The sequence below is a fragment of the Salvelinus alpinus genome, chromosome 36, assembly GCF_045679555.1.
Source record: "Salvelinus alpinus chromosome 36, SLU_Salpinus.1, whole genome shotgun sequence".
Taxonomy (NCBI): Eukaryota; Metazoa; Chordata; class Actinopteri; order Salmoniformes; family Salmonidae; genus Salvelinus; species Salvelinus alpinus.
The window spans coordinates 8,476,798-8,489,440 of NC_092121.1; the positions used below are offsets into that span (position 1 = coordinate 8,476,798).

The window sequence follows — 12,643 nt, forward strand, 5'->3', positions numbered from 1 at the left end:
TGGTTCAACCCTAACCCACAACCCTAGCCCTAACCCTAGTTTCATGTCCACATCCTGGTATAATATAAATTTTCACAAAGTCTGCTGCCTCAGTTTGTATGATGGCAATTTGCATATACTCCAGAATATTATGAAGAGTGATCAGATGAATTGCAATTGATTGCAAAGTCCCTCTTTGCCACGCAAATTAACTGAATCCCCAAAAAACATTTTGTTAGTGGAATTAAATAATTCCTCTAATGTACTCATTAATTAAATTCAATCTGTCTATTTATAAGAATTTGTAAGATACTTATTAACATAAAATAGACAGGATACAGTCTTATTAAAATTAGATAATAGTGTTTATTCTCGGAGCACGCTACCATTTGATCATAAACAACAGGTTTATATACAAGATATGACGTCATAGGTTACAGAATAAGTCTCCTTGTCCTGACAAATAGAAATCAGGTTCAAAAGTTCATTCCAACTTCACAGTGCACACACATGACACACAATATAATTTATTATCCTGAAGGCTCACTATAATTTATTACCACTTTAGCAGACAACTCCAGATAATGGAAGACCTAAAAAGTTACCCACAGCCTTATCTAAACATCTCAGGGCTATGTTGGGTCAGTTCAACCATAGTTTAATAATGACCCTTTCTGCTTATTTTATAACCCACAACACAAATCTCTTTTCACCAGGCATGCAGAGTTCAATTAGTTATAGTTTTATCTAAAGCTAGAAATTGTTTGAATTATTTATTAACAAAATTCCTAACGCATTTCAGCCCTGCCACAAAAGGACCAGCTGACATCATGTCAGTGATTCTCTCGTTAACACAGGTGTGAGTGTTGAAGAGGATAAGGCTGGAGATCACTCTGTCATGCTGATTGAGTTCGAATAACAGACTGGAAGCTTCAAAAGGAGGGTGGTGCTTGGAATCATTGTTCTTCCTCTGTCAACCATGGTTACCTGCAAGGAAACACGTGCCGTCATCATTGCTTTGCACAAAAAGGGCTTCACAGGTAAGGATATTGCTGCCAGTAAGATTGCACCTAAATCAACCATTTATCGGATCATGAAGAACTTCAAGGAGAGCGGTTCAATTGTTGTGAATAAGGCTTCAGGGCGCCCAAGAAAGTCCAGCAAGTGCCAGGACCGTCTCCTAATGTCGATTCAGCTGCGGGATCATGGCAGCAGGCAGGTGTGAGTGCATCTGCATGCACAGTGAGGCGAAGACTTTTGGAGGATGGCCTGGTGTCAAGAAGGGCAGCAAAGAAGCCACTTCTCTCCAGGAAAAACATCAGAGACATACTGATATTCTGCAAAGGTACAGGGATTGGACTGCTGAGGACTAAAGGACTGCTGAGGGGTAAAGTAATTTTCTCTGATGAATCCCCTTTCTGATTGTTGGGGGCATCCGGAAAAAAGCTTGTCCAGAGAAGACAAGGTGAGCGCTACCATCAGTCCTGTGTAATGCCAACAGTAAAGCATCCTGAGACCATTCATGTGTAGGGTTGCTTCTCAGCCAAGGGAGTGGGCTCACACAATTTTGCCTAAGAACACAGCCATGAATAAGGAATGGTACCAACACATCCTCCGAGAGCAACTTCTCCCAACCATCCAGGAACAGTTTGGTGAGGAACAATGTATTTTCCAGCATGATGGAGCCCCTTGCCATAAGGCAAAAGTGATAACTAAGTGGCTCGGGGAACAAAACATCGATATTTTGGGTCCATGGCCAGGAAACTCCCCAGACCTTAATCCCATTGAAAACTTGTGGTCAATCCTCAAGAGGCGGGTGAACAAACAAAAACCCACAAATTCTGACAAACTCCAAGCATTGATTATGCAACAATGGGCTGCCATCAGTCAGGATGTGGCCCAGTAGTTAATTGACAGCATGCCAGGGCGGATTGCAGAGGTCTTGAAAAATAAGGGTTAACACTGCAAATATTGACTCATTGCATCAACTTCATGTAATTGTCAAAAAAAGCCCTTGACACTTATGAAATGCTTGTAATTATACTTCAGTATTCCATAGTAACATCTGACAAAAATATCTAAAGACACTGAAGCAGCAAACTTTGTGGAAATTAATATTTGTGTCATTCTCAAAATTTTGGGCCACGACTGTACCCCTAGCCTCAGCCACAACCCTAACACTAACCCTAACTTCTTGTCCACTTCCTGGTTCAGCACTACCCCTAGCCTCAACTACAACCCTAACACTAACCATGGAGTATTGTACTATATCCTACTTTGAATACCATGAGGTGCTGGAGCTTGGCTTCAGGTAACACCAACTTAATTTACCCACTGGTTTCATCTGAGGTGTTCCAATTTTCCCTATACCAACGTGGATTTAATATGACTGTACACCAGACAGACACATTGTGCCTTTGTTAACAGGTAAAGGGAAAATACACCATTTGAATTTCCTTCAAGATTCTTTATTGAAGTGTCAGTTTGGTTTTGCTTTGATTAACATAGTTATGGTCATTTACCGTGAAATTATTACAAAACAAAACCAACATAACAGAAAGGGAGAGAAAAAAAAAATCCACGATTTCAGTGTGGTCACAAACACAAAGTCCTGCAGTCGGTCACCACCTTCAGCAGGGTTTTAAGAAACCTGAAACATCCGGTTTTCAGGGATACAGCATCTTCAACCCAGCTTCTTTTCCCCCTGAAAACCAGATGTGGGGACCCCGCTCAGGCATTTACTTTACACCTGCTACATTAGGTCATACAGTCACTAACTGTCTGGTGCCTCCTCTTGCAAGATTCTATAGGGTAGCGATCCACAGAGGGGTCTGGCCCTCTTAGACTCCCCTGCCTGCTCCTCCCTCTAGCCTGGCCCTAGCTCTGTCTGTAGGCCACTCCTCCGCTGTAGGGAACAACACTAGTCTGTCATATGATGACACCCTGCTTGTAGGACGGACAGAATCCTCGTCTTTTTCAACCTTGTGCTCACTCCCTCAACCCCTTATTACATTTGAGTCTCCTTTACACAGAGAACCTTAGCTGCTCACCCTGGCGGTCACCCTATAGGGATGGCCAAGTTGATATTCCACTCTTAGAAAAAAAAAAGTGCTATGTAGAACCATAAATGTTTATTTGGCTGTCCCGATAGGAGAACACTTTGAAGAACCCTTTTTGGTTGCAGGTTAAACCCTTTTGGGTTCCAGGTAGAACCCTTTTTGGGTTCTACATGGAACCAAAAAAGGTTCTCATATGGAGACAGCTGAAGAACTCTTTTTTTCTAAGAGTGTAAGGTAGGGAACTTGCTATAGACTGCCAATCAGCACAGATCTACGAGCTGATGGTGTCATACAGTGTAGTAAAGTTTGTGGTCATATGCACATCCTTAAAAATGCTGATATTTTGACCTGATGAATATCCGGTTCGGATCGAAACGATGTTCTGGTCTTCCTGTTCTTTTCAGTGTAGTCCCTGATTACCAAAAACTGTAGAGCAACATCCGAGTAGGGAGGAGCCTGTCTGGACAGCACCCATTCACTATCTGCTCACTGTTCTATTGGTGGACGACAACAAGTGAGTTGGATCATTCACATCATCAGTGCAGAGACTGTCCTCATCATCAGTAGGGAGGGTTAGGTGACAAACAGAACTGTGAACACACAAACCAACACGTCTACTGTACATTCAAGCACACACACTCCAGGGACCACGCATGGATGGACTAGCTAAGGTGTGGCATCGAAGTGATGCTAGGCAGGATGCACATGTACTGTAGTCCATTTCAAATAAACACATCGCAGCATAGACATTTACATAATATATCAATAAGTCGACTATTTCCCTAAAAGGCTTCAAAGCACATTTGACCCAGGTTGTTGACTGGTTTAATATGAACTCTGTAACAGGTGATTGTCCATCTCTGTACAAAAACAAAAAATTCCTATTTCTCCAGAGGTGGAACATGTTACTACTCTAATTGCCCAATGCTAACATTTATACTATTGAAAATGGTACATTCTTACAAATATGGCTTGGGAAAAAGCTAGGCATTTCCAATTCTATCTTATAATTGATTGTAATTGTAATGCTTTTTACCATCTAGTCTTAACGGGTTGTCCTCTTTAACAGGCTAAACCAAAGATGTTGAAATATGTTCTATGATGTTTCTACTGAAACATCGGGAGGGTACTGTATTGTCCACATCCTGAACATGTGAGAAAGCTATGCTGAATAGTTTTCTGTTTAATGAGTGTTCATACCATACAGAGCACACACAGAGAGGAGCAGAGCAGGTCTTGGTGCAGAGCCTGTCCATATTACAGGGTCATGATTAGGATTTACATTCAAACCTCTCAGCCTCATTTTCAACCGTTTCATACAAACCATAGGAATGGAAAAAGTCGATAAACACCTTATTCATATATTCACGTATACATATTATGTCTAGGATCATAACTGCTGCAAGTTGCTGCGAACGGAACAGACAGAAAAAATATCTTTAGGTGATCTGCGCTGGAAGCGGCTGATTTTATTGCATTTCATTGCAAGGTGCGTTCATCATGCTCTATATATGCATAGCTTATGATTTTCAAAATGCTCTTATGTTTTCTCTCTTTTTTTCTATGATGTATTACTGCTTTAGCTTCAAAGGGCGCTGGGTGATGATGTCAGAGACATAAGCTTTGGTTACCACGCCACACATTACATGGGTCCAATGGCGTTTCACCTACTGGAAAAATCTTCCCTGACCGTAACCTCATCCCACCGTCTAACCTGAAATCGTGACTTTCCAGACAGGGAAATATCATTGGACCTAAAGGAAGAGATGCACCATAAGAAGCACCTACTCACTGGGCACAGACGTCAATTCAACGTCTATTCCACGTTGGTTCAACGTGATTTCATTGGAATAATGTGGAAACAACGTTGATTCAACCAGCGCCCAGTAGGTAAGAAGCAACAGCAGCGGGGGCGGCACAGCACAGTACTGTCCTACAGAGCAGTCAGATGCAAAAATAATCTAGTGTGGTGAGAAGAAGTACAAGACTGGCATTGACATTGTTGTGGTCCTCTATACAATATGCCAGTGTGTGTGTGAGTGTGTGTTTGCATGTCCGGATGTTCATGCGGAGCAGCTCTTTTCCTGAAAGACATTTGTAATGATTCCTGACCAGGCTGGTCGACAGGGCTGCTGTTGGTAGGGGCCCCTCCACGCCGGGGCCTCTGAATCTGAAATAGCCCCCAGATTTTGGCTGCATGCAAAAAAAAAAAAAAATTAATTAAGATTTTGGCTGCATGTTCACTAGCTACTGGAAGTCAAACCGAAAATGAAGCGTGGAATCAGGATTAATAGCAATAAGGAGTCCTGTCCCTGGTTCAACATCTCCATTCCCTTTTCTGCAGTGCACCAACGGTCAGTCTCACAATAACATGATAGCACTACAGTTGGGAAACGTCAAACTACCATGGCTTCTTAGCGCTACCCACCCATTTCATATGTTACTCTGAGGATTCTGAAGAAGAATAGGGCGATCGTCTTATATTCCAAGCCAAATGTCACATGTATTCCGTATGTTTTGTTGATCGTACATGACTGCTCAATTGATTGGTTGGGAATCGTTTTGGAATCGCAGAGCATACTGTAATTGGCCAAGCTGCTATCTAATGAAACTAACCATTAATACATGTTCCTCTTTTGTATAGCTATGCAATTTCATAGGCCGCAATACAACAAATATATGTTTATATACCTTCCATTACTCTTTAGATATGTCATGTCAAAGCTTAGAGCTCCATGCTTTTTATAGCTTCTTCAATTGGTGTTAAGCAGGAAAGACTGTTTGCAGATGCCAGATTGTGCTTGTTGTTGTTGTTGCTGCGGTTGTTGATGCTGCACAGTTGCAGCATCTCTCTGTGGTGGATCCTGGCTCACTAGTCAAAGGATGGGACGAGTGGGATAGTTTGGATGTCTTTATCAAAATGGCTGCAAGAGTGGATTGTCGGAAAGAGTTGCACAGTATATGGCACTGATCTATCAAGTGATCTCAATAACAGACCTACAAACCAGAAGAGGCTGCTGAATACGTGTTACTGCATGTGAGGATATTAGTAAGATGTAAAAATGTCACAATTCAACGTGACCTGAAATCTAATTCCCTCAGTTTATGTCTCACATCCTGAATGAACTCATGGGGTTACTTCTGATCTCGTTTTGCTCTGTCGAGGCACTTCAGTTGGTCAACCCTTCAATACAGTGTGAGCTTGGTCGGTCGTCACTCACGCAATACGGGCTTGATTTGATCTCCGAAGCCTGCAAAACGATGAACCCATCAGAAAAACAACACTATGTCGAGGACCAGGCTTAAGATAACACATACCTGGGGAAAGGAAAACAAAACCGAAAAGTAAATCAAAAAGTTAAAGGAATTATAAAACATAAACAGGTATTGTGGTTGTTGTAAGCCCCAAAACCTCCCCACTTCAATCCCTCCCTCCCACCGTTCCCCAGCCTGAGGCTAGTCACTCCGAAAGTCTTCCTCTATCCCTGGAAATCGCTTCTTCTCCAGGGTCCCTGTCAGGGGCCTGGAGCTGCTGCCTCCAGGGGACTCCAGGAAGTTCTTGGGCTCGTTGGTGTGGTAGCTGCCCTTGTACCGGTACAGATAGATGTAGATGCTGTACAGACCTATGAACAGCAATATCACGGCCGCGATGACAACAACTAGAGGGAGAAACACACACAGTCAAGGTGTGGTTAAAAAAGCAAACAGCTGAAAATCCATTGTTCTATCTCGATGGATGACACAAATATCCCTTTCAATCAATATCATTATGACTCAGTTGGTTCTCTGCCAAACTCACTTAACTTCCCTTTAGAGACAAGCGGTATCATTTCTTATACAGCCACATATTGTTATGAGGGAGCCATCCATCTCAAATGATGTCCAATAACTGGAGGAGGTCGGCAAGGGGACGGCAGGACCGGCCCAGACATCAGAAATCAAACTCAGATGTTCTGTGTTACCATAACACCCCAGTACAGATTTATCCAGTACATTAAGCTGAAGCATATATCTGTGATGAATAGTGGAGGGAGGGGCAGCTCTAAATATAGTTGATCCGGTGAGGATCTCAGACAGGGATAGAGTACAGACTACAGACTCTCTGAGCTGCTGTCTAGTCCTGGGCTTCCTTCGCCTCTCATATTCAGCAGACACAAGAAAATATCCTTCTACATTCCAGCATTTGTTCTGGTACATGTCACATTTTTTGCTTTTAGCGTGAGGACATAAAGCCTATTCTGGAATCTGATAGTCTCAGATTTTAGGATTAGGGGATTTTAGGAAAATAAAAATGAGAATTTCAACTACTGCCGATCTGTGTCAGTAGGGGAGAGAGAGAGTGAGCAAGAGGAAGAGAGAGAGCGGGAGAGAGACAGAGAGAGGTAGCAAGAGGAAGAGAGAGAGCGGGAGAGAGTGAGAGGTAGCAAGAGGAAGAGAGAGAGGGAGAGGGAGAGAGTGAGAGGAGGCTTAATCTGAATCTTGAGGTAAACTAAGGTCAGGACTCACAGATGGCAGACAACAGATGAACACTTACATTAATAGATTTCACAAAAATCATCAAAGTATAGTTTAATGAGAAATGATTCACATTATTGTGAATCGTAAGCAGTAAAGACTTACCTGTCAACCAAAACAGGCCTAGGTCATCGTGGATATAGATGTATTCTGAAATGAAAAAAATACATTAAATGATGTTATTATGGGGAACTTATACTATCATCACTAGGTCATGATTGCTGATGGGATATGTAGTCCCGTGTAAAGTAGATCTACTGAAGGCTTCTGGGATATGTCGTCTCACCTATAGAAGTGAACCAGTGGTCCGCCTCCCAGGGGACATATCCATGGACAGGAGGGAAGGCCCCACAGTTAGACTCGGAGACGAAGCCCTGCACGGTGACCGGCGGTTCCGTCTCGTTCGGCCGGAAGAGGGTCTTAAGAGGGGCGTAGATGTTGTACCTCACCCCAGATATACAGCCCACCAGACCAGGACTGTTATGCCTCTGGATCTCATAGTCAATGTCACCCACCTCTGAGTGGGTTAGAGAGAGGGACAGATGAGTTACAATGTGCACATCCACCTCAACTAATTCCCAAACTTACAGTGGGACAACTGATACCTCCATGGGTAACAGTTTATTTGGATAGTCCATCTGTAGATGCTCTAAAGACTATCAGTAACATTTCAACTATCTACAAACCCTAGTTCTAACCCTAACCCTTATGCTAACCCTAAACTTAACTCTTACCCTAACCATTATTCTAACCCTAACTGTAACCATAACCTTAGCAAGCAGTTGTTTATCAACAGATAGTTTGTCGATAGTATGACTATACGGACTATCCAAATAAAGTGTGACCAAATCAATTCTCAAGAGGAAAGCAGAAATGTTTCAGCTGGGGGGGGTGAAATGTAAATTACCCATCACTCTCCCCAGGAAGATGTTCTTGGGTGAGTCAAACCTGCCGTCCTCCACTAGGGTGATCTTCTCCACTATCGGCTCCATGTAGTCCACCTAGGAGTTACACACATCAACACAAACACATTGATGTTCACACACAACCATAAACATGTCAACATGAACAAATAAGTCAAAGACTGAAAATACACAAATGCACACAAGTTACAAACCAAGCAATGTGGTACCAGACAATCCTGATTTGTGATTGACTTTTAAACTGTGGTGAAGGAGGTAGGTAGTGTTAACAGGTGTAGACATTGGGGTGGAGCATCAGCGCACCTGTGTCCTGATGGTCCTGTTGTGTCTGGTTATGTTGACGTAGTGGGGGTATCCATCTGCCAGGTTCCTGAAGGACAACTGGTACTTGTGGGTAATCAACCCCAACCTATACCTCATGTCTAAGGTTCCTGTGGATGGATGTTGCAACAATACACTCCACAGTTCATAACGTAATGCATTAAAACATTATATTTCCATGAACTATTGTGAGGAGTATGGCTTGTGGCTGCTTTGCGTGAGGTATCGTTGTCTCTACCTTCTTGCCCTTTGTGCTGTTGTCTGTGCCCAATAATGTTTGTACCATGTTTTGTTCTGCTACCATGTTGTGCTGCTGCCATGTTGCGTTGCTACCATGTTGTTGTCATGTTGTGTTGCTACCATGCTGTGTTGTCATGTGTTGCTGCCTTGCTATGTTGTTGTATTATAGGTCTCTCTTTATGTAGTGTTGTGGTGTCTCTTGTTATGATGTGTGTTTTGTCCCCCCAATTAAAAAAAAAAAATCCCAGCCCCTGTCCCCGCAGGAGGACTTTTGCCTTTTGGTAGGCCGTCATTGTAAATAAGAATTTGTTCTTAACTGACTTGCCTAGTTAAAGAAAAAATCAAAAAGATTGTAAAGTACAGTGATATATTTTTGTCCAAGGCCTATCTTGTTTTGTGTTTCCACTCAAATAAATGGGATGACTAAAGAACATACCACAGGAGGTTGGTGGCACCTTAATCGGGGAGGACACGCTCGTGGTAATGGCTGGAGCGGAATCAGTGGAATGCCATTCCATTTGCAACCTTCCAGCCATTATTATGAGCCATCCTCCCCTCAGCAGCCTCCCGTGGAACATACAGTAATCCAACTTCAATCAGGGACAGTAAAATCTTCATTCAAAAGCCAGTTCAAACGAACACTCTCTGCCTTGAATCTTAACCACGATAACCCATAATGTTAAAGCGCTCCTCCCTGCCGAGCGTTCCTACCATCTTTCTTCAGGATGACAGCCATGTAGTCCTGGACGAAAGAGCTGATGTAAAGCAGTACAGCCGGCGTCTGGAAGGTACTGAAGCTGAACTCGATCTCATCACTGGTGTCGTTGTAGCCCAGGCTGAAGTTGTGGTAGTGGGGGTCCAGCCAGTTAGCCCACCACTCCTCATTGGTCGTAGGCTTCTTTCTGATGTTGTAGCGTAACCACGAGCCTATCTCAAAGTAGGCCCCAATGTCTAAGGGGGTACAAACAGGATCAAGTTGAGCTTAAATCCCTATTTCTATTATGAAACGTTGTGGTTATCGCCAACACTGTCAAAATAAATCAAGGTTTTTGTTACTGTAACCCAGTGTGCTTAAGGCAGTCTTAGTGATTCTGGGGCTCCATGAATACCCGAGGTAACCTGTGTAGAGCTCACCTTTGTGGCAGTAGAATCCGTCGAAGGCAGTGTTGCCGCAGTCACAGGTGTAGGCTGCGTAGCCCTCGATACACTGGGCGGCGTTTCGACACGGTATGGTCGCGTTCAGACACTGGCCCGTACAGTTCCGCCGTATACCCTGTTCTTCATTCGCTTTGCCTTCCAAGTTAAGGGTTACACCGTTCATTCGTAACCCTCGGAGGCAGCCCAGGAATGGCCACAGCGTGCGATTGGCTGCGCCTGGATATATTGGGACACCGTCAGTTAATCATCACATTGCAAAGTTTAGCATTTTGGATTAAGAAGAATAAATAAGTGTTCGTTATAAGAACAAAAAAACGTCTGTTTCCCGTGCTGTAGTGCTGTTTAAACTCATAGGAGTGGACTACATCAACGGGAGAAGTCCAAAATCCTTGTCGACCACCACCCCACCATCCCCAGCCCCAGCAGCCAGGTGACATACCCACGAGGAGAGGGTGGGTGAACTCCATGGTGACAAAGGTCTGGCCAGGGAAGCGTCTCACAGCCCATGGCTGGTAGTCCACTTTGATCCTGGCCAACTTCACGTTGAGCTCTGCCTGGACAAAATGCCACTCGTTGTCGTTTAGAGGCACCGGCGAGCGTAGCGTCACATTGAGGATGCCGTCTCCCACCATGAATATGAAGACCAGGTTCTGGGTGGCTGGGAGAAGGATGAAGAAGAGACAAAACAGAACGAGGGATGAAATATATTATAGAAATAAATACCGGAAAATATTGATAATATCATTTGTAAACCTTTTCATTCATGAAGTTTCATTGCACGGAAATTGTAATTCGGGAATTATGTTTCCTGCCTTTGTCCTATGTGGCTCAGTCAGTAGAGCATGGTACTTACCATGCCAAAGGTTGTGAGTTTGATTCCCGCTGGGGCCAACCATATGTAAATTGTATACACGCATGACTGTAAGTCGCTTTGGTGAAAAGCGTCTTTTAAATAGTGTATATTATATGACTATATATGAGTAATTTCCTATGATTCACACTAGGTAATCTGTGGTAATTTACTGTTGAGCTCAATGCGTATGAAGTTACGGAGCCAGTCGTCTGAGTTCTCCAGGAACACTCCGTGGGGGCGGTAGGTTTTAAAGTGGAAGGAGATGTCGACGGTGCTGCCTGGCCTGAAGGTGGGGAACTCGATGTAGGTTGGCTTGGTGAACGATATGGTATTCCAGATGCTCCCTGTGAGGACAAAGAGGCCATGAGATCCAAACCAGAACCACGATAAACAATCATTTGACAAATTATATACCGCAGAAGGGTTTTACTACAACTCACTGTCGCCGTGGCAACGTAGGGGCCCAAGGCTGATGTGGGCCTTCGACCCGGTCCTGTTGGTGTCCCCCACCACCACCTTCCTCACTGGGAGGTGGTCCTTCCACATCAGATAGCCCTTGTCTGAGTACCTGCACAACAGGTTCCATTTGTACAGTAATGTATATCAATCTATGAAAACACTTTTCTAAATGTTATAGAAAAGAGTCATTCAAATCCTGTCTCTCTCACCATTGGCGGTAGTCAGCGTCACAGTTACAGTGAAACCTGGCGTCAGTGCAGGTCTGGTTTATAGCACAGCCACACTTCCCACTCTCAGGGAAAGCCCCGCCCCAGTACTCGTGACTCTCGTTATTTCGACCAATCCAGAAACTGTACGGTCTCCCATCTGAATGACATGACAATAGAGCAAAGGAATGTGATTATTATGATTTAATCATTGAAATGTTCTATGATATATACACAAACAGGTACAGATTCAGGTGCTTTCAATAGCTACCATTGCCCATAGGCCCTAACCACTCCTACTCACTGGCCGTGTTGAGGATGCGTGACTTGTAGCAGGAGTAGTCGATCCACTGTTCACAGTACATGGAGGTGTTGGCCAGTGCTGTGACATCGTCCCAGGAGGCATTCCAGTAGTTGACGTCTCCTATGTAAGGACGGTCCACCGTGCTACCGGCCACCTTGATGCCGTCGAAACGGTCATGCATCACTATCGTCCATGCCTTGTCGGCTTTGTCAACAGACAAGGAGGGGGTTGACATTAACCTCAACCTGAACACAGTTTCATATCAGGGTCTCTGCCTCAACATGTTCAATAACAGTCCATTTCTGAAAGGTACTGTAAGCACTGACTACCGCTATGTTCGATATGCACCATGGAGTCATGTTGGTCAGATGGTAAAATATAACTAGTATGCTAGTACAGAAAAAGCCAGTCACTCACATTTCATCGTGCAGTACACCTCGAATGGTTTCAAGGGTCCGCTCAGGTCCGGGTCTATGGTATAATTCCCTGACCAGGATTTGCCAGTAAGTCTGTAGGCCTCACACGACTCTTTGTAGACCGCTGTTGGGGAAGAGAGAAGTCGTATTTTAACTTACACCAGCAAGGTTTTAATGATGACATGGGTCTGTCTCACACTACCACAGTAT

The 12,643-nt window shown here is 43.9% G+C and overlaps 1 protein-coding gene across 2 annotated transcripts in view; it reads right to left on the minus strand.

Annotated features, from left to right (window-relative positions):
* Positions 1–2,425: 2,425 nt before the first annotated feature.
* The window catches only part of LOC139565090 (contactin-associated protein 1-like), a 28,029-nt gene continuing 17,811 nt past the window's right edge, over positions 2,426–12,643 (minus strand). For both annotated transcript variants that reach the window (XM_071385155.1, XM_071385154.1), the window contains exons 12-24: positions 12,435–12,557; positions 12,018–12,221; positions 11,717–11,873; positions 11,489–11,616; positions 11,219–11,392; positions 10,635–10,853; positions 10,172–10,411; positions 9,749–9,988; positions 8,780–8,907; positions 8,461–8,554; positions 7,840–8,070; positions 7,659–7,703; positions 2,426–6,697 (exon numbers count right to left, since the gene is read on the minus strand). In XM_071385155.1, coding sequence (XP_071241256.1) covers positions 6,495–6,697; positions 7,659–7,703; positions 7,840–8,070; positions 8,461–8,554; positions 8,780–8,907; positions 9,749–9,988; positions 10,172–10,411; positions 10,635–10,853; positions 11,219–11,392; positions 11,489–11,616; positions 11,717–11,873; positions 12,018–12,221; positions 12,435–12,557 — 2,186 coding nt within the window. In that variant the 3' untranslated portion in view covers positions 2,426–6,494. The remainder of the gene's footprint in view (positions 6,698–7,658; positions 7,704–7,839; positions 8,071–8,460; positions 8,555–8,779; positions 8,908–9,748; positions 9,989–10,171; positions 10,412–10,634; positions 10,854–11,218; positions 11,393–11,488; positions 11,617–11,716; positions 11,874–12,017; positions 12,222–12,434; positions 12,558–12,643) is intronic.